We start from the raw sequence: 22,755 nt of genomic DNA on the forward strand, positions 1-22,755 counted from the left end.
AACATTTTATTCACTAAGCCCACATTTCTATATCTTCAGGTGCACAAATCTAAACAGAAACTTACAACTAGAGTCTCAATTTTATTCAGGCGATTAAAAACAGTAAAGGTTGTGTTGTTGCTAGTGTTCCAAACTGTTAACTGCTGCCACCTAGTGAATTCTTCATGCAATTGCATTGTACACCATTAAAAATAGCAGGAGGCTTTAAATTAAACCATTATGCATGTTGATTTTGAAAAACATTAGAATTTCACTTTTGTCAAGATGATATAAGTTTTTCTTACATGGATGAAAACTCAACATTATGTATGGCTGGTTAGCTCAGCTGATCAGAATGTGGTTCTTATAATGCCAAGGTCATGGGTTCAATCCCTGTACTGGCCAATTAAAATCTAAACTCTTCAGAAAATCAACACTTAACTTCCTGAGTCAGATATGCCATCATCTGCATTGTTTTATTTCTGTCCATTTAATCCAATTAACTGGTCCATTGTTTTAAACAAACTGATCCGCTCTGGGGTTATTACCATTTGACATCCTTATAAATAATCATAAACGAGCAATCTCAATTTAGTGAATTTTGTGCTCGATTAACAAAATAGTCTCTAACAATTTCCGACACAGTTAGTTATTATCATATTCTGTCACATTGCAACCATGAACTTCCATGCATTTTATTGGGTTCTTCATCGACAGACCAAGAAAAAGCAATTCTTAATTATGGAGTTGTTCAAAAATTCTATTTTTTTTCTATTGTGAAATATAAATGTTCATCACTTTGTGCCTGCTTTCTTTGAATAAAACTCAGTGCAACTGATTTTACTTAAAAGTCACCTAATTAGTGAAAAAGAATCAATTTGTGTGCAACATCATCTCAGTATAACTCCACAAAAAAAAAGGTATTTGGTGTGAATGTCGCAAAACAGGCATTTGTGGAAAAACTGAAAAACAAAAGCCGCAAGATGTTCCATTTAAGGTTTGTACTAGCCATTAAAGTGACACAGCTTTGAGAAACAAAGAGTAGGCTCTGTTTGGTAGTATACCAAAAATAAAATTTTTAACCCTTCTGTAAAATTAATCACCATACTCTGGAAAGCTAAAGATAGTGGTGGCAGCATCATGCATCATTTCCCATAGAATAGGCTGAGAATCAGCTAAGATTTAATCGGAAGATGAATGGAGATCAATGGGAAGACTAATGTGAGGTTCCACACCTCAAATTAATAATCCGGCCGCCTTTACTCTGCCAGCAGCAGAGTACTTTTGCCTGAATATTGAGCAATTTGTCTTTCAGAAAACGCACTCATTTTGGGCTAGACACTGTAATGAAAACCAGACAGAAGCATGTGCGTGAAAGCTGAAGTGCTGGCTGCCTTTCAGGATCACTGTGGCAGCTTATGAAAGGTGCAGAGAATCAGCCATAGCACTGTGCACTCTAAAATCAATGCATTCAAAAATGACTCATTTATTACTAACCATTTACCAAAAGAACATTTTGTCATCTTTTTCTCCATTACTGGCATATTTTCTTTTAACCCTTCTTAAAAGACGGTTCTGGATCATTGAGGCTAACTTAAAGTAAGTGTAAATTGAGTGTGCTTTACAGTTTACATTGACACACAACACCGATAGTAGATGAAAGCTTTCATTGTCAAGTTTGAACTTGCTTGGTGCTGAATCGATGAGAACGTTCTTTGAGTTTCTTAGAAAAGTGAAAGAAAATACCTTCTTCTGCTCAGAAGGGACCCCGAAGTCTGACAAAATAAGTTTTTACTTCACTCCACATACACACACATTTTCAGAAAACTACCAGTTATTGTTATTTTTGCTTGGAGGCGTTGAAAGAAATGTACAACAGAAACTTGTATGTTTAATACAATCATTTACTCAACACTGCTGTTTTACTTGGTGTTGATTTGGCACGATTCATTTCATTTAGTGGTTTTCAGAGTGCAGAGTCTCGAAGGCTGTTGCGCAACTCTGGGTTTTCATGCACAGGAAATCATGAGATTTGATCTGTCCTAAAATCTAAAACAGTACAGTTACTCTGACGCAATTTATCATGATCTACCAAGTAGATCATTAAACAGAGAGCAAATTCTTCCAAGTAGAAATTATCACCATTTATCATTAGATGTGCTTGAGGAGATTTGGAATAGTGCCTGCTGGCTGAGGAGTAAAATAGCATCATGTCTGGTTAATTTCAATATGCTCAGGATTCTGAAAGAGTTAATGGACCGTGAAAGAGAATTTTTACTTAGCAAGTCTGAGCTAGCCTTTTCTGGTCTGTGTGAATGAGTGTGTGTCTGTCTCATACACGTTCATTCTTTTGGCGCAAGTCAGAGTGAACTTCACCTTTCTTGCTAACAAGTCTTCTCCTTTGTTTCCTTATACAAGGAAGTGAAACCGTGCATTGTATTCTCATATTTTCAATGTTAGTCACTCTAACAGGCCATAGATGTTCCAACAATGAAAAGTGACGTTTTACAACTTTTTAACTGCTTTAAATGAAAAGGAAAAACTTTAGAGGTTTTCCCCCTTCAAACTATTTACATTTTGATCCACACAGACTTTCGGTCAGGACATGATGATTGATAGATATTGTTCATTTGTATTTCTCCCATTATACTATTGATATGTTCAGTTCATAGGAAAACCTGTCATTGTGTGTTGCACAGACTCTCAAAAAGCGGATAGAAATATATGAATTTAAGACCAGTCTTAAATAGTCTTAAATATATACGTATATCTCAAATACATATATATATATATATATATATATATATATATATATATATATATATATATATGTAAATAAATTACAGTTAGAGTGTTTAAGGTACTCCTGATGTTATGCTGCAATGTTCTTAGATACACAGCCTCCTCTTCCCTTACTTTGCTACTTTCTCCTACTACTCTCCATGTATGTATTTCTGCATCACTTGTAATTATTGCTGCCATCAGCTTTCATTCCCACCCACAGACTTACTACTGCTATCAACTCTACATAAACAGATTTTCCTTCTGACACAAACTCCTCATTGACCAATGTTTTGTTAGTTTAGTTTTTCTGTGCTTGCTTTTGCTTCTCTCAAACTCCCTGTTGATTGTGCCAGACGGCGAGTCACACTGATTCTTGTTCTACAGGAGATTTCTTCCTGTTTAAAGGGAAGAACTCCCTTCTGCTATGACCACATGGCCAGTATGAAGGATTGCTGTACAGTCAGCAATTTAGTTCAGTCATCTGTCCATGGTTAAACCTGTGAACAAGAGGTATTGCTGATAAGACAATTTGCCTGTGCTCAATTTGTGCTCAAATTGCCTGTGCTTTCTTCCAGATGCATGACTTTTGACCTATTGGCTTTTTTGATTTTAAATCACAATGTCTTGCTTCATATATGTTTAGTTGAATCTAAGCTTTCTGTATGATTTTATGGGACTGATATGAATAAGAATTTTTTTGTGCTTTTCTGTATACCTGACAATGACTTGGAACTGTTTTTGTAAAGTGCCTTGTGACATGTATTGCGGACTGGAAATTACTTGAACTCAACTGAAAAGCGGTGTTTAAACATACATGTTCAGAATGAAAGAAACAAAATTAAGTTGGTATACATGTTTGTTGTGGTGTCAGACACTGACAAACTTGCAATAAGCTTAAGAATGAAAGCAACCTAAACTAAAAGTAACTATATACTAAACACATTTTTATGTGCATCACATGCTCTAAGAAAATGTTGCTATTTTTTTTTCTTACAAAAGACCGGAACCAATGAGGGCTTCATTTCACTTATGTCTGTGGTTAGTACCAAAAATCTGAAGTTTAATACTTCTGCTAAGTGTTAAAGCAAGTTCATTATATATATATATATATATATATATATATATATATATATATAGAAAAAAAATAGCAACATTTTCTTAGAGCATGTGATGCACATAAAAATGTGTTTAGTATGTAGTTACTTTTAGTTTATATATAGTTAGTTTATATATAGTTTATATATATATATATATATATAAGTGTCACATTCATCTTTATGTTTGTCTGCTTAGGGAGTGACATTCTCATTTTTGGCCTCTTTCTCTGTTTTTGTGTGAGCCAGGATTACATACTTTGGTATGATGTGTGTTTTACTCTGTAGATTTCAGCATTTTGCTTTGTTGTCATACATACTGTATGTTTCAGATGATCAAAATTCTTTAATATCAGACAAAGATAACTTTAGTGAATTCAAAATGTTTTCAAATGATGATTTCATGTAATAGCTTTCCATGGCCTCATGTGTAAAATTTAATTGAGCCCTCGGCCTAATAACAGTTTGCTCTACCTTTGGTAGCAACAGCTGGTGAGAGATTGAATCCAGCTTGGGTTTGATTATTGAAATTCAATTGTTTTAAAGTTATTTATAACGACTAGTTCTTGATTCAAGAGGCAGCTACCTGTCCACATAGGACCATATTGGTTTGTACCGCTCTTTCCTTAACAATTAAAAATATAACTTGAAAAGCAAAGTGAACTTTTTAATTAAACAGTTTATATTTGCCTCATACTTAACTTTGAACACTGTTTTGAATAATTTAAGAGTAACACAAAGGGAAAATAAAATATAAATAATAATAATCATTTGGATGAAGCCAAATGGCACTCCTAGTTTATAAAATGCTTGTGCATGTTCCCAAACAAATTGTGAAGCATCTGGAAAGTAACATGCACAGACAAGAGGGCCCTTGAGCCTTCCCACCTTTCAACACTTTCCATGTAGGTCTCTTTTAGGTCAGCCAGGCCTGTTGTAGCTTAGATGTTTGTGCTCAAATTTAACCTAAGCAGACTTTAGAAGTCACGTTTTATTTGATTAAAGGGAGTAAAAGTTAAAAAGGAAGATGATTACCTGACCCAAACTCTCACTTTTCAAAAATCTTTATGACAAGAAATATATTTCAAGTAATACTCTACCGTCCACAATAACTTGGATCTGTTGTGTCCACCCTTCAGAATTAGGAGTATTTTTAAACCCTAGTAATGGTTAATATTTACAACCTAGTTTTTGTCAAACTGTTTGTTTGTTTGTTAAAAACTGTGAACATCAGTCTTATAGGTTTTTATGAAGTGTTCAGAGTGTGGGGATCTAGCACAAGAAGTCGTCCATCAAATCAATATATTTGTCATTTATTTTTAGGCTAAATAACATACATACTTCCTCTCAGTCAAGCTCTAATGTGTAACCCCTATTTTGGAGGTTGCTCCCCTTAAAAAAAATCTTCACGGGGCATCCTGGGTTTTTGCTCCAGCCCTGGTTAGAGTGAAAAGTTGTGAGGGGAAAGTCAAGAATGTGGGTCACCTAAATCTTCATGCAGTGACACGATGCTCTAGGAAAAAATAATAGATGTCTTCTTTAATTTGGTTAATAAAAAATAGCAAGCATTGTGCATAATCCTTAAACCATGTCATGAGTGCTGAATGACTCACTAGTAAACAAACGACGACTTGAATACGAATTTTAATTAGGTATTTTAGAAAGAAAGAAAAAAACTCCCGTGGAAAAACCCATCAGGAAGTAGCTGTTACACGATAGGCTACAGCAGCAGGAGCAGCAGAGAGAGAAGAAGCCCAGTTCTGTGCCGAGGCTTTCACACGGACTTTACAGCTGTTCTGTTCGGTTCCCCGCACATGTGCCGAGGAGAAAGCGAAGATAGAAACATCTGTTGATCATTGGTATGTGAATTTCTTGTCACTTCGGCGAACAAACCTTACTGCAAGCTCTGCTTGCGGTCTCGTAAACAATTGTCAGGTCTTCCGTTTTATTTAAGAAACCACGTTCTGCATATTCTGTTACTGTCGCGTGTTGGCTCCTAGTGATTACGCTCACCTTTTAAAGCTACAAAAAAATTAAATTAAACGACAGCGACTACAGCATATGATGCTACTAAACGGTTTCTGTTTCTAAAGATTCGCCTCCGATGGGTTTTGAACGCGGTTTTACGCATCGATTGTTTGCATCCTCACGTTTTGTGACCTGGGATTTTATGCAGTAGACCATCGTAGCGAGAAACTGCAGCGTGGAAATGAATTGACAAATGATTTTTTTGGGGGATGATTTTCGGATTTGCCCTGCGACAGACTGGCGACCTGTCCAGGGTGTACCCCGCCTCCCGCCTGGAACGTAGCTGGAGATAGGCACCAGCAACCCTCCCGACCCCATTAGGGACACGGGTGCACAGAAAATGGATGGATGGATGGATTTTCGGATTCTTAAAATTTATTTATATTTTTTGTGCGTATGGGATTTGGATACAGCCACCGTTGCAGAACCTTCCTGACCCAAATGGCCTGAGCTAAATCAGACTGGATGGCGATTTTTAGAGCATCTGTAAACATTTATTGTCAAATCCTCCCACATATATATTCTCAATTGGATTTTGGTCTGGACAGTAACTCTCTCACAGCTTTCCTACAGCACCATGTTAACAGTGATCAATGGTTTTGTTGTTGTATATTAAAAAGTTCAGTTTTGTGCTCATGTTACTTGAGCACCTAATTTTGCAACTTTGTGAAATGCTCCATGTGTTCTTTCTGCTACAAAAGCCAGATTTTTGGACAGTCTGAGATGTATTTCTTCGCAGCCTCTCTGGAGCTGCCATGGCGCCTATTGACTGTTTCTCTGATTTACTCTTTTTTTACCGAGTCAGTTTAGGTGCACAACGTTGACTTATGAAATCTATCTGTCACACTGGATTGTATTTAGGGGTATTTCATGGTGCTCAACATTCACATCTCAAGTTCTAGATTTTGCTTGTGAAAACGTATAACATGATGTATTTTGTTGTTGTTGTTGTTGAAGGTAACCAAGCATGGCCATCATGGTGGCTGCTGCGGTACTCAAGCTCTACGCCATTGGGACTGCACTTTCCTTACTGGCATTTATTTATGGGATTGCCGACTCCTTCGGGGGACTCATGTACGCTCAGAACCACCACTACATCCACGAACTGGACCAACAGACACAGAGGCAGATCCCCTCCGGGGCCCACGTGCAAAGAGCCTCTGTGACTAGAAACATTGGCTGACGAGGAACTTTGTGATGTTGGATCTTTGCTTCACTTTAAAGAGACTTGGACTGTACATATTTTTCTTCCCAGGGGATGTTTTGTCTGTTTCTTTGTTTACTGTAAAAAAAAAAAAAAAATGTTGTGCAGCTATTTTCCAGAACGACTACAAAGCTGTAACAGATGTAGCAGCACTACTGAACAATTTGCACTAAAACTAGAATGTTTTTGTAGCTGTTTCTGAAATAAAATACCTTCTTTTTAATCGTTTAACACGTGTAAAGTCATTGCAACCTCTCTTTAAGACATGGTTTATAGAAGCAGTAAATCTGTCCAGGATTGTGACAAACGGTTTGGACAGGTCCAGACAAAGTCTGAAGAAAAAAGAACTGCGCAATAGCAGCTTAATTTATGGGGAGAGAAATGTATTTCTTTGATCCCTTTTGTGATAATAGTTGTTTAACTGGTACTTGCTCAGGACTGTAGTTCTGTGTTCTTACTGTGGTTCTGCTGATTTTTTATAGGTTCAGGAAACGAAAATATGGAAAACCAACAAGTTAGAGCACATAGAAATCTTGGATAGTGAATCATCAGATTCAAACGTAAGAGACTATTGACGCAACAGTATTGACCCTACTGAATGTGCTGTTGTGTGTCGACGAATGCTTGAAACCTACACCAACTGGTTTTAATAAGTAATGGGTGGGGGAATCTTTTATTATTATTATTTTTTAAAGGTTAAAAGCTGTATTGGCGGCGCTGAAATTGTCACATACACAAGACCAGTCATTGGAGTTGACTCAAAGCTTCTGTATTTCACATTTTGCTTTCCGTGCCTCATCTAGTCCTCAAAAATTACGGTTTCGTCTTCTAGTTCTGAGAAGCACTTTTAACATTTGCTTGTTGACATTTACTTGAACCCTTTTTAGACAAGAGAGAGGAAAAGAAAAGGACAGATGCTGAAGATGACTCGAAAAGAGGAAGGAAGGGATTTCAGTGACTCTGAAGATTGGCATGATTATCGGAGCAAAACAGGCTCATCTTTGTATTTCAGAAACTGCTGAAATACTGGGATTTTCATACCACCAACCATCTCTGGGATTGCGGTAAATAGTTGGAAAAGAAAAAAAAGCAAAGATCCAATAGTTAAAAATGGCTTTTTGTTTTCAGAGGTCAGAGCAGAATGGACAGCATTGTTTGAGCTGATAAAGCCACAAGCGTAACTCAAATAACTAGTCAAGATATGCAAAATATGATCTCGGAATGCACAAAGGACTGTGCCCTGCAAAATATATGGGCTACAGAAGCAGAAGACAAAACTGGGTCATCTAAAAATGGAAAACTGAGGTCACAATTCACACGGACTCACCGGAACTGGATAATAACAGATAGGAAAATATTGACTGATCCAATCAGTGTTGTTTTCAGCTGCAGTTTTCAGATGTTAGGGTCAGAACTGGGCATAAACGTCATTTTAGCATGTATCCATCCTGTCTTGTATCAACAGTTCAGGTTTTCAGTTTTTCTACTTTAGATGTATTTGAGAGGAAAGTTCTTTTTAAAAAGTCAGCATCTCTGCTGACAAAGATCGTTGTACACGTGTGGATTCCTACAGAAAGGAAGTTTATCATCTTGCACTTTTCTTCATTTATGTTGTGGTTTTGTGTCCATCATCCCTCCGTTTTATGAGCCATTAGTAACGTACTGTGTGAGGTTGCATCTGTTGCCGCTCCCAAAACTTAATGATGACATGCACATCCGAACAACACTCATCCACCCGAAATGTCGTTTACGTGCTTCTCTTGGCTAGAGATTTAACCTGGATACAGCCGGCAGCAAGAAAGCTGCACTTTGTTGGCGGGACCACTGTTAAATGTATCCTAATAGAAGAGTTTTTCTAGTGATAGAAGTTGCTTAAATATTTACTCCTTGTCAGTACATGTCCTCCCTTTCCATGTTTGCGTAAGCAAAAACAAGGCTGAAAACTTGTGCGTCAATTGTCAGAATATTTCTGCACATTATGCTCACCCAGGGCGATTATAGAAAGATCGACCATACGTGAAAAAACAGTCGACCCCATCTGTTGATTTCGTTTCTACAACAGAAGCAGGGACTAAAAATATATTTTAAACATTCAAAAAGTGCTTTTATTTAAAAGTGAAACCATATAGTCTATAGATTCATTTCACATAGAGTGTTAGTCAGTTGTTTATCTCAACTAATTTTGGTCATGAAACCCCAAAATTCAGTTTCTCAGAAAATTCTCACGTTATAGAAGACCGATAAAAAGATCCTTCTTGCAGTGCTTGGAGGTAAGCAAAAAAAAAAAAAAGATGTTCTATTTGTCCAGCAAATTTCAAGTGAATTTCAAGCTTTGTCATGGTTATTGAACCCCACGTTGATATATTTAGTAATGTGGGTGGGGTACAGAGTCCAGGTGGGATGAAATCTACATTTTCATGTAACTGATCAGCCAAGGAAAGCATGAAATGACCTTCTGGTAAATTTCTCTACCGACACGTTGACGTAATAACCCACCGTGAACCAGAACCAGCAGATAACACCGTCCTCTTCTTCTTGATTCTGCTTAATATCCAAATCCAAAAGATTTAAGATTACCAAGTAGCAATCCAGTCCTTTTAGTTTTTAACGCATGTAAGGCACTTCTTCCCTTGTCTCTGGTTCAGGAGTGGAACATGTCACTTAATTGAGCTTAGTTTCACTATCAAAACCTTTTTTTTCCATTAAACTTTCCACTAAAATGCTTGAATACAGACTTTTATCAACACACAGCTTTTTACCAACAACCTTTTGGAGCTTTCCCTGCTAGTGGAGGAAAACTCTAACTGTGAAAAACCACAATGTTGGGGAATGCGTTTAGTGTAACCCATAATAATCAAAATTCATTTAAATCCCCATATGCTATGTTGTCTCTTTACCTCATGGAAAGCATTGACTTTTGATGTTGTTTAAACCAACTGGAATAAAGGTGATGTAATAATAAGAGGGCAAATGAAAAACATGGAGAAAAAAACTGTGAACAAAAAAAGAAACAATGCCCCTCAGAAAAGCAGAACCAGGATAAATAAATGCCTTTTACATCAACAAAAAGTTATGAAACATAAAAAAAAGAAGTACAAAAGAACGGTGGATGCGTTCACATCTTCTGCTGAAATAGAAATCCTTCCTGTAGGTCACATGGATGCGGGTGGGAGCACCTGCTCTCTTAACACAGCACTTTTTTATGTTAATGACCGGTTCAAGCACTCCCCACCCGTTCAAGCACTCCCCACCTCCCGGGCTTGCTTTCATAGTGCAACACCTTCAGCTGAGCCAGTCTCTGCAGGGACACAGGTCACTGTAACTCTTCCTTCCTCAGAGGGTTCCACTCTCTCTGCTGAAATGATCTGGACCACTGTGCTCCTCGGTGGGCTGTGCGTCCTCCACATTGCCCTCCTTCTCTTAGCCGAGGGGAGCAGCAGCAGCAGCAGCAGCAGCAGCAGCAGCGGCGGTCCCTGGGGAAGGACGGTCACTTTCCGGCGGGACAAACAGGCCCCACGCCTCCAGAGGGACACCAGCAGCTCCACAGACTCTTCAAACCCTTCTCGAGATCCTAACTTCGCCTCCTGCCGGCTTCCCCTCACCCCGACTGAACACAAGATTCTGGACGATAACACACAGGAGGTGAGAGCATGAAGAGAGTCGCCTGTTAATAAATACTTAAGATTTATTTAAGCCTAGACATGCAGCACAAAAGAGAGGCTAATTAATGATTTTAAAAATATATTGATGTTTCTTTTTTTTAATTAAATTTATTCATCAGGTGATGTAGACTTAACCAAAAGAAGCAGAGGAGCATGGAAGAAGTTTGCATCATTATTGATGTAAATGATATTTGAACATTTTTGTCCTCTTTTTCTCTTAGACAGGGTTTAATGGTGATGACGGCTCCCACGTGATTCTCACATGGGTGGGCGATGGTACAGGAGTGAGTGTCCCATTTGGTCTTCTTCAGGCTCATATGCAGCTTTCCATTTTAAAGCATAAATGTCCGGTTTGTACGAAAGTAGAAGCTTGCTGTTATTAATCAAACAAATATTGAAATAATCCAACTAGATTTGTGTGGTTTGCTCTGTAGTCATGCACCAAAAAAAAACACAGTAATCAATCAGAAACATTTTTGAACACATACTAAAACATAATCCATAACAAAACAGAGAGATACATACATGTATAAAGATTCATATTTGTAGTATCATCTAATAAATTGCTATTGTAATGTTTTTAACATTACTTGTGAAACATAAACTCAAATATCACACACATAATAGCTAAGTTTTGAACTAATCTGATGGCTTCATTGCCACTGTTTGAAGTGGACCTGTGTGCTGCTTTTTGTCTGAAACAAACTTTTCATGATTATTTGAATAAAGAAATCAATACAACTCATTTTTATTGTGAGAGTTTGAAGAAACACTCTCATGAGTTTAGGGTTAATCTTAAGAATCGCCCCACTCACACAGTGTTTCTCCGTGTACCAGGTGATCCTGGTGCTGTCGACAATCAGCGCTCCGCTTGATTCTTACCTGGCGGGAGGCTCATCTCGACTTTACCGAAGGTGAGTCCAAGTTTAACCTGCACATTCCTTCTACTTATCACAGAGTTACAATAAATGTCCTTCTTATTCTCAACAGCACAGATTATGGCAAGTCCTTTCACGATATCTCCCACCGTATCAACCACACCTTCATCAAAGAGGAGCTTGGAATCAGTGTTGGACCAGGGAGCTCAGTGAGTTAACAGAATAGCCATCAGTTTGTTTGCGAAGTTTAAAGACAGTGTTGCTTAACATGGGGATTTCTGTGTTGAACTAATAACCTCCTCCATCCTTCCGGTTGACACCATTCTAAGGATTGGGACATTGGGAACTCTGGGGAAACGCTGTGAGTTTCTAGAAGAAGTCGAACTGAAACAGAGCATTGCATGTGGTTGAGGATGTGCTGCAAAAAGTGTGAAGACACCTCCGTTGTTGTCAAAATCAACTCTACCAATGTCTTCTGTTTCCACACATCCAATCAGCGTGGCTGATTTTTTGTTTATTTTTTATTTTTTTGAGAAGCTGTAAAAATTTTTTATTAAAACCATAAAGTTAAATTTTGGTCTCAACTGACCAGAGTCCTTCGTCCAAATGATTACTTTGATGATGCTTTGAACAGTGGTTTTCTTTTAACCACTCCTCTCTGGAAACCAGATTTGTGGAGCAAAAAGTTTCTGTACCCTACATAATTATGCACAATGTGTTGTTGATTCATTGAACAAAATTACCCCCAAAATAGTGTAGCATTATGTGTGTAATGCGGAAAAACCGTGAAAAGTTCAAGCTCTGTGAATAGTGTTTCTAGGCATTGTACCCATGATAACTGATACAGCTCATAACTGCTCTCCACCCATTTCCATTGCAGGTGATACTGAATGCAGACACACCCATTGTGGACAACCCTGGAGGGATCATCTTCACTTCTATGGATGCTGGAGCAACTTTCAAATCCACCCAGCTGCCCTTTCACCTGGATCAGTCCATTACTTACCACTTCTTCAACCCTGACTACTTGGTGGCCCTTAGCATAGACGTGAGTCTTTTAAACCTTTCACTTCCCTGCTTATGTTTTTCCGTCTGTGGTTTCATACGCCTTGTTTAATACTGTCAGCTGACACTCTGTCAACATGTCGAGAAGACGCCTTAAAGAAAAAGCAAACACTGCTCTGTTTCTTGACTTGCAGGACGGTCTTTGGCTCTCGCTGGACTTTGGTGCTAGATGGACAAAAGTTCACGAGGGAGTGCATTCTTTCTCATGGTGAGGATAAACAGGAAACAGGGATAGTCAGCGCAGATTAGAAGGCTGGGATTAAACATAATTACAAAGCATCTGGCTATTAGAGCATATTGCTTTGCAAGATGTCATACTCTACAGAAAAGGATAACCCTCCAAAAAAAACCAAAAACATCCCTTACAAGAATCTTGTGACATTCTGTGTAACTTTGGTAACTTCCTGTTTCCATCAGGGGAGCAGGCACAAATTTGTTCTTCAGCTGCAGCCGTGTTGATGCAGGTAAGAAGCAAGCAAGTTTTAAAAGGGAAGTCACAAATCTTTACTTGAAATGCCTTTTGGTAGTTTTATGGAGCAATGTCGACAGATGAGGGTATTTCCAGTTCTGAAAGAGGCTTGGAGGCTTTTAGAAAAAAAACAAACAGATTTATCAATGCTCAGCAGAGTCAAATAATCTTTTTTAATGGTTGTTTCATGTCAGACAGTAACTGTCCACATGAAACCCTGAAAATTAAACTATTTTAACCCAGATCTGTAGCTCAATAACTTCAAACAAATTCACCTGAACAAAGACATTGAACGTCATATTTTGTCAGTTTATTTCTTCCTGGGCACCAAGAGAAAGTTTCCAAGGGAGGCTGACATGAGCTCCACCGGCCTCGGGGTTTTCCATCTAAAACCAAAAGCATAAACACAATTTAAATGATTTTATTATACCTGGGTTATGTATAAATAGGTGGGAAAGCTGAGTGTGTCACAAACCCTATCGTTATACTAGTTAGATGTGTAACAAATCACCTTCTCACCAATCACAACAGCAGGGTAAACTACAACAACAAATGTAATATATGTTAAAAAAAAATCACAACTTATTAGACATAATCACCTCAATTTAATGTAACTAGTCATTAAACTGTACCAATCGAGTTTTTACATAATGTGAAGGCTGACTTACTAGGAAACAAAATCTAATTTTATTCTTTTATTAGTTGAAGCAGAAGAAAGAGGAGATTTAGTGTTGAAGAGGACGAAGGATTTGGGGAAGACCTTCACCATAATTCACGAGGACGTCTTCAGTTTTGGCTACATTGGAGCCTTTCTCTTCTTCTCTGTGATGGAGGACCCGGTAAGATGAAAGGACCCAACGTTGTCCTGTAGTGCTGTAGTGATTCGGCTGTCCTCCCTTGCTGTATGTCAGATAACACCGTGTTCGTTTCCCCAGAGGTCTCCTCGTGTCATGTATTTTTCATCAGACCAAGGAGAGACCTTCAGTCAGGCGCTTCTGCCTTCTGCGTCAACAGAGCAGGTAAGAAAGGCTTGGATTTGTGGCGTGGGATGTTCAGATCAGGAATTTTAGCTGCTGATCCAAATCTGTTTTCATTCCAGGATAAGTTTTTATCCACACATACTTGCATAAGCTTGTGCTGTTTTCAAGTGGGAGGCTAACATTAGCATGCTTACTGCATTTTGATAAGAGTTATCAATGACTCTCTTTATAACATTTCAATGTGGTTCAAGTTCATTGTGTATAGATAAAACTTACACACTTATTTTTATATTTCCTTGAGATGATAATTGCTGCTGCTGTATAAGTGGATGTATTGGAATAATTTGAATTGGGGAAGTTTTTGTGGATTTGTGTGTGGGGGTGGGGAGGGCGGGTTCATATTAAGCTGTTTAATGCATCTCTTAAATTCTATATATATTTTTTATTTCCTCTTTCACTTGAGTTGAACACTTCCTTGATCACATACATCATAGTTTCAAAAACAAGAACTTTCAACCAGAAATACCACAGAAATCAGTAAAGATTTGAATCGATATCTTTTTTTTCCTGAAAGAGATATCAATTCATCTTTCTGCTTACTTTGGTGAAAATGGTGATTAAAAAAAACTGTCCTTCCAAAACAGCTTCAGATATTTGTCTTGTAAAAATGCGTTCTAAGATTTCCAGATGCTTTGGTTCATTAGACGATGATTTACAGAAGCTGGTTTTAGGTAAAACTGGAAAGGCAACCTCTCCCTATTCCAACACTCCCTGAATGCACACCTGCCCCAATGAAACTCCTACCCGCACGTTGTGTTGACACCGCAAACACAGACGTTGGCACACGATGATTAGACTCTGTTTATAAAGAAGATTAAAGTAGTCATCAAAATGAAAAAAAAAGTTGCAGTTCTACATTTTTTCGCCCTCATACTGTCTCTCTCTCTCTCAATTTGTGCGTGTGTTTGCAGTTTTACTCCATCCTGGACGGAGACGAGGACATGCTCTTCATGCATGTGGACAACCCAGGAGGTATCACACAAAAACACGGGCCTGCGTTAATCTCTTCCTCTGAGACAGAACGCAGGCCCAGAAAAGCTAAAACGTGCCCGACTCATTCGCATTTGAAAATATATCTAAGCCACGTGACAGTTCATATCTTTTTTGGCTGCTTTTGTTTTTTGTGATGGAAAACATTGACAAGAAAGACTGAACTGGTTTCACTGGTTCTGTGACGCTGACAAGACATCTCTCCTCTCCTTTCCTGTTGCCTTGTTTCCTTCCTTTGCTCTACACTTGTCTCACTAATTAAAGCTTTTGTAATTGTTTTCATATCAAGCCAACATCTGCTCCAGTTGGTGCTCTAAAATCAGCTCAGTGGGACTTTTGAACTGCAGAGATAAATAAGGGAGGCATGTGGGCAGCAGGGGGCCTTATCTCTTGTTGGCTGCAAGGAAACAGAATTAGGTTGCGCTGCAAAAACTGGTAATCTTGCCTGTGGATCAGGGTGTTTCACAAGCAAGACAAGTACACACACTTCGTGACACCCTTCACACCTCTCAACCATCGTTGTCCTTCAAGCTTTTAGCCGACACGTGTATTTAAGATTCACACTCATAACACAGGCTTAATGACTTTCGGCCGCCTGGGGTTATCCTTTGTGTCGGTGTGTTAAAACCTGTACAGGTTTTCTGTACTAAATGTCACACCTAACGTGTTAACAAAAGATATACATTATCAAACCGTGGCCCCCACTTGACATTCCTGTTACAGCGTCATGTTGTTTGTTTTCATCTCAGACACCTTCTTTGGAACTATGTACACGTCAGATGACCGTGGAATATTGTTCTCCAAGTCGCTGGAACGACATCTGTTTGATGGACACAGGAAGAGCGATTTCACCAACATCACCTCACTGAGGGGAGTTTATCTAACTAATAAACTAGATATCGGTAAGTTTCTCTATCAAGCTCTTCTCTTCTACAGCCTGTTGATGCACACGAATACCCAAAGCCAATTAAAAAAAAACATAAGCACACCCTCTTGCAGGCTGAAAGTTTAGGTTAAAAAGTTAAAAATATAACTTGGTGCTCATTTGATTCTAAATTTAGATATGGAAGGTATCATTTCCATACATGATACCATAAAGGATAATTTCGCTTTCGCTAATTTCGATTCTCAAACTTTTCATAGCAAGTACTACAGCCAGGGCTTGATTTAGGAAAATGTAGAGCTCTGGACTAGAGGGACTTTTGGAGGTCCACTCAGACAGGTTTCCTTTATGCATGCAAATCATAATCTATTTATACTAAGACACACATTAAGGCCAAAAGGCTTTGTCCGGATGAAAATAGTCTTCAATAAACCCAACCCACATAACCAAAAATGTTACAAAGCATATGCCAGGCCCTTATGTGGCAATGTAGCACAGCCACTGAAGCCACAAACAAACATTGTGCAGTAGAGAATGTGCTTGTTATAGTGCATTCTCTTTGCCCACAAGGTTTGAGTTCCCAGTCAGTAATACATCAAGAACGTATGTATGGAGAACAGACAGTGGATCTTGTCAGCTGCTGAATATTTGTCATACTTCAAAGTCATAGTTGCCTGGATTATCATCAGCAGTCCTTTTTTCAACTTTCACTGAAAATGTTCCCCGAAAAACCTGATAAGGTGTCGAGCCTTTAAGCCTTTGATCACCTAGTAGCGAACTACTGTATGCTGTCTGCAGACCGTACCTGGCTGCTCTTTATAGACCCTTTATTTTGAACACACAGAGGGGATCAAGGCTTGCTTCATGTCTGCAAGTTACCATGGTTCTGTGGCCGCAAAACAAGACCAGACCCTAGCCCATCTGTCACCAGCTGGTTTAAGATCTTTGTGCTGATGTGTAGGCTTTATTGCTTTAATCAAACTCAAACTGTCAAACATCTGAAATTATTTTTTTATTTAAAGGCCCTTTAAATAAGGGCCTTTAGATGCCATGTGGCCTGTTCCAGATGCCATGTGGCTTGCTTAGAGACAGATTTGCAAACTGAAGCCGTTGTGTTTTCATCCCTTTTCTCATAGCAACCTTGCAGGCCATGCTGCTTTCTCTTCTTCTAATTGCACCCTAATGAGCGTTAGCAGTTCACAAGTTGTCTGGAGTCGTTTAAAGTTGTCGGGGGAGGGGGAGGGTCAGGAGCTTCCCTGCGTAGTGCACCTGGTAAGGATGCTGGGCATTCACTGCTGGAAAACCCTGGTGGTTGGCAAGACTGTTATCCACTTGTGAATAACCTTTTTGCAAATAACTTGGAAAAACACTTCCAGATTGTTGGACAGCAGCACTTCTGTAAGATCATTTCTAATTCTTCACCAAAATTCACCACAGAAGACAATTCACAAAACTCCTGATTTTCTAGAGCTTCTCACGCTTCCCAAAGATAATTTAATCAATACAACTGAGCAGAAACATTTGGCTGATAGTGACCCTCACATTACTATGAAGTGCTTTTGTTGTTGTTATCTTATAAACAGTGACATAGTAAGGTAGATTAAGGTCTGAAATTGTATCAAAATGGAATGATATAACTAAAATCCCCTACATTTTAGCTACTTCTATCAAGTAAAATCAATATTTTTGGTTATTCAAAGTTACCCCTCTTATAGATATACATTATTTAAAGGGTTTTTCTTAAGAAATGGAAACAAATACACCAAAGACTCCATGCATCCTAAGCTTTTAGGCATAGAAATACAATCTTAACCCCTAAATGAACAAAACTCCACCTGTGTTTTGCAAAGTTTTGGACTGGGTAATATTTTTGCTCTTCTGCCACCATATCTTCCTAAATACTCAATTGCATTTTAAAGCGGCTTGTCACCTTTTCATTTCTGTGCTCCCGTATTTAAACTATGAGTATTTACCTTGAACTGACATTAGATGAAATTAAAAACCAAACCTGACCTGAGAACTTTGTTCTGTTGCAGATGGTCGAATAAGATCTGTCATTTCCTTCAACAGAGGAGGAACATGGAGGCAACTGAAGAAACCCCAGAATGTGAACTGTGCAGACAATGTTAAGCGTGTATGTGAAGAAACATGTGGAAAAAAGGCTTTATTTCTTAAGACTTCAGTTTCTAACTCTGGTTTTGTTGTCTATTTTTAACAGTGTAACCTTCACATTCATGGAGAACACAGTCGTAAAAACCGAATAGTTCCAGTGCTTGCTCTGTCTGAGCCAACTGCCATTGGTCTCGTCATTGCTCACGGTAATTTGACGCCCTTTGTGTTAAATATGTTTAGAATCTAATGTTATCTTAGATTATATTATCTTTTTCTCCATCAGGCTCTGTGGGTGATTCTCTCTCATCATCTCAGCACCCAGATGTGTTTGTTTCCTCGGATGGGGGGTATAACTGGATAGGGACCCTTAAGGGCCCTCACCACTACAGCATACTAGACTCTGGGGGTCTCATAGTGGCTGTGGAGGTTCACCGTGAAGGACAAGTCAAGACCATCAAGTAATTAAAGAAATTACCAGCAGCTTAGGTTTTGGTTTAGCTTGAAAAATAACACTTGGTCAACAGCCAAAAAAAAAAAAATCTGCTGTGGTTTTTCAACTGTTTTAGGATCATTTTGATGAGTTGAATCCAAAAATCGTGTTGGTTTTGCTCAATCGGGTCAACTTTCTGAGCTATGGATGCAACATGAGCATCGAAATGCATTACTTGTTCTCACATATGGATTGGTTTCCTGAGAATCTGGGCTCAATGAGTGATGAGCAGGAGGAGAGACTCCATCAGGACAGAAAAGATGGAGAATTTTGCACAATGAAGACGTAATGTTCAATTTACATGCACTTACGCTTATGAGTGTTTATTACTCAATTTACATAAAACTAAGTTTGTAACATCTAAGTAATACACTCTGTTAGAAAACAAGTTTTTTTTCTCCTAAAACTTTTTTTGGAGGGGAAATATTAACGGAAATTAATTGATAAAGTCACAAAAATGTCATCAATTTAGTCAGAAGATCGGATTTCTCTGAATCAAATTTGAATAAAAACCTAACCTGATTGAGAAAAACGGATGTCATTTTTGGATTCAGCGGTGCAAAATAGTCCTAATTCAGTTGAAAAAACACAGACAGCTTCCAAAAAATATCTTTTTGTAGCTCAGTGTATCGAGTGCCTAAACTGTGCCAATGGCATTTCCCATCAGATTCTCCACTGACGAGGGCCAGTGCTGGAAATTGTATAACTTCACCGAGCAGCCCTTCTTCTTCGCAGGCCTGGCCTCTGAGCCAGGCACCAAGGCCATGAATGTCAGCGTGTGGGGCTTCAGGCCAGAGGAAGACGGTCAGCCGATGTGGGTGGCTGTCACTATCGACTTCCAGAGCCTCATTACCAGAGAATGTAAGTCAAGAATGACGAAAAATGGGGAACTCCCCCAGGATCACAGACAGTAAGTTTGCTCTTTCCTAAATCTCATGCTGAGTATTTGTAGGACATGCTGCCACATAGTGGTGAGTGTAGCAATTGTTTTATTTTATTTTTTTAACTGTAAAGAGAGTTTTTGAACTCATTACTGTACAAAGATAATTTTAGAAAATGTACCAAAAAGTCAATGTTATACAAGAACAATGTCCAGGTTAAGGTTCACAGTTCAGCTACGCTTCAACTGTTTTTAAAAGGAGCTTTAAATAAAATTACTAGTGTACTCTTATGATGATCTAACAGAAAAGTCCAGAGCATCACAGATCCTCTATTGTACTATACATTGAACGCAAGGCATTTTTCTACAAATTCATCTTTTTGTTTTTTACGCTAAACCCTCTCATAGCAAAGGATCACTGCAAGTGATAGTTACACAGGTATTAACTTTGATTTGATCTATTAATAGGTAATAAGAAGGACTATGAAGAGTGGCTGGCTCATTCTACAGACAAAAGGAACTCAGAGAGAAATGGTTGTGTCCTTGGTATGAAGGAAACCTACAGGAGGCTGAAGAAGCAGTCTGTGTGCAGAAATGGGCGAAACTTTGTGGTCACCAAGAAGCAAATCCCATGTCCATGCACCAGAGAGGACTACTTATGGTATGTCAATTTGTTTGTTATCGCTTAAATTATAGACATTTCATACTCAACAAGTGGTTAGGTGCATAAATTAGCTTCACCAAAAACGACATCTCAGTCCAGGTTTGTATAAGGGAGGGTTGTGTTGTGCTGCTGGCATTTTTGTCAACATCTTATTGTCTTTGAAAACAGTGACTATGGCTACTATCGTCACGTGAACACCTCGGAGTGTGTGAGACAGCCAAATACTCCAAACAAAACCTTTGAGATGTGTCTGAATGGAGAGGAGGATGAGCTTCTGACTGCTGGGTAATAATCAAAGCTATTTAAATGAAAGATTATGTCTTTTCATGCATGACTAGGTCTAACTATAGAAATATTTATACCCTAATCAAGAAATTGTGACTACTCTTGAAACGTGATGGTAAGCAATGCTCTCAGTTATTTTGGGGCATAAGTATCAGTTTCTAGACTTGTAAAGTTGGTCGAGAGACTAAAAACTAAGACAATCTGCAGCAAAGGGTGGTTTTAAATACTAAAAAATATTGGCTCAGTGGGGCGTTTTCAAATGCGTGCCACACCATTCATATTTTTGTGAAACGTTTACACAGAAAATATAGCACGGCTCAAAAGCGTGTATTATTTTCTTACAATTTCACAATTAACAGCTTCTTTGTTTTGGTCTATCAGGTAAAATCTTAATAAATGTGACAAAGCAAGGACACCGTCTTCTCACAATGTTTGCAGGTACCGAAAAGTCCCAAGTGACAAGTGTCAGGGTGGGTTCACTCCTCAGGGTGTGGTGCAGACAATCATCCGACCATGCGGGGTTAAGCCCAGCCCTGACCCTTCAGCCAAGTCCACATCAGTTGGACACTTTGACACACCAGTAAGAACAGTTTTAATGTTAAAATGTTTGTTTGTACTCTGTTCTTACTGATTAGAGTTCTCTAATATATATATATTCATATATATATATATATATATATATATATATATATATATATTTTTTTTTTTTTTGTTTCCAGAAAGAAAGGCTTGTCCTGATCCTGGTGTCTGTAGGAGCAGCAGTTATTGTTCTAGTGGCTATCGTCTCTGCAGTTCTTGTTGTCAAGAGAGGTGTTTATAGGACCAGGTGAGTTAGACATACACACTCCCAGCATGCAGCTTTTACCCCTTGAGTGTAAGCAGATGACTGTGGTTTCTGCAGGATGCCAGCGTATCGTTTCTCTAACCTTCGCATGCAGGATGATAATAATGACATCACAGCAGAGCTCGGGAGTGCTGCCAGCAGCAACGGTACGGCTTGCCAGCACGACTCAGATGTGGTAAGAGTACTTCAGGATAGTTTTGGGACTTTTTCTCAAATTTTTAGAGGTTTGTGAATCAAAAATGTCATTTTCACTTATTTACTAATACGCTTACGCTTTTGTTTTGTCAGGATCTTCTCGAATGACGCATGGCTGAAACTGAAGAAAATGATAACAATTGAAATTGGTCCCACAGAAGACAAAAAACCCCTGCTTTAACTACGAATGTAAAAATCATGAAAATAATAATTGTTAACTTAAGTTCAACTATTTTGTGCCTTGTGTACATTTTCTTTATTTGTACAGTATTTTTCTATTCTATTTTATTGACTGTTTTGCAAATATTTCAGCTTTTAACTGTAAAAACTCTGAAAGAATCTTGACTTTTATTTATGTCTTTACCTTTTTGCTATATTTAATGCTTTGAAATATTGTTGCTCGCATTGGATACCCTCCTTCACAGAAAGAAAACATTCCAAGCAATAACACGTGTCGAATGTACCAAGAAGACCTGCAGGGGGCGTTGCGACATGTTCCGTATTTCTCAAAACAAGCGAGAAAATACAGGAAGTTGGTTAAAACAAAGATTTTGTTCGACAGATGTATCACTCGTATAGGGACGTTTATTTGGATTGAATTTTTTTTCTCAAGGATTTAGATTTAGGGCCAATAAATAAAAGATTTTTAAATAATATACTCAGCAAATTATTTAAATTCCTTTCTTTAAAAAAAAAAGGTTTATTCATTTTGATAACTGCTCTTGCTGAGAACATATATATAGTTTTTAAATTTGATACAAAAAACCAACTTTCTTTTTGTGAATATTTTTAAGTCAATGTTTTCAGACAGTTATATAAATAGAGTAAAAGGCTCATACTTGTGAAGCTGCTGCTAAACGGACTCTAATGGAAGATTAATTGAACTTCTTATTTATTCTTCATACATTTTTACCATATTTTATGTCTTTATTGAATATGTTAAATGTTGTGGAAAATAAATGTTTTTTCTGTTCATTTAGGAATTTTTTTTACAACTAGAATTTCTTTTTTGATGGATGTTTTTGCACTAGCTTCACGCATGAAAAAGGAGAAAGGAAATAGGAACAAAAAGCGAATATCTTGTTTTTGGAACTGACTGAAAATACCCTAATGTACAAGACCAGCCAAATAAAAATAATAATAAAATACTTTTACAAACTTTTAAAGTGTCCTTTCTTGTCCATATCCAGACCCATTCAATAAGTTTGT

General features: G+C 38.2%; 1 protein-coding gene across 2 annotated transcripts; it reads left to right on the top strand.

The window, feature by feature from the left end:
* Positions 1–9,155: 9,155 nt before the first annotated feature.
* On the top strand, positions 9,156–22,705 carry LOC114160999 (sortilin). Of its 2 annotated transcripts, none has more exons than XM_028044000.1 (21): positions 9,156–10,731; positions 10,973–11,035; positions 11,589–11,665; positions 11,742–11,838; positions 12,510–12,677; positions 12,829–12,902; positions 13,112–13,158; positions 13,866–14,002; positions 14,099–14,182; positions 15,115–15,175; positions 15,943–16,095; positions 18,113–18,210; positions 18,295–18,394; positions 18,472–18,646; positions 19,346–19,539; positions 20,027–20,219; positions 20,391–20,507; positions 20,946–21,087; positions 21,227–21,333; positions 21,409–21,497; positions 21,640–22,705. In XM_028044000.1, the coding sequence occupies exons 1-21, from the start codon at positions 10,060–10,062 to the stop codon at positions 21,663–21,665; spliced, it is 2,874 nt and encodes a 957-aa protein (XP_027899801.1). In that variant the 5' UTR covers positions 9,156–10,059; the 3' UTR covers positions 21,666–22,705. The 2 variants fall into 2 exon arrangements, with proteins under 2 accessions (XP_027899801.1, XP_027899800.1); XM_028043999.1 differs by having other exon boundaries at positions 9,160–10,731; positions 21,409–21,526; positions 21,640–21,775.
* Positions 22,706–22,755: the final 50 nt, after the last annotated feature.

The sequence above is a fragment of the Xiphophorus couchianus genome, chromosome 17 (genome assembly GCF_001444195.1).
Source record: "Xiphophorus couchianus chromosome 17, X_couchianus-1.0, whole genome shotgun sequence".
In the NCBI taxonomy this organism is placed as follows: domain Eukaryota; kingdom Metazoa; phylum Chordata; class Actinopteri; order Cyprinodontiformes; family Poeciliidae; genus Xiphophorus; species Xiphophorus couchianus.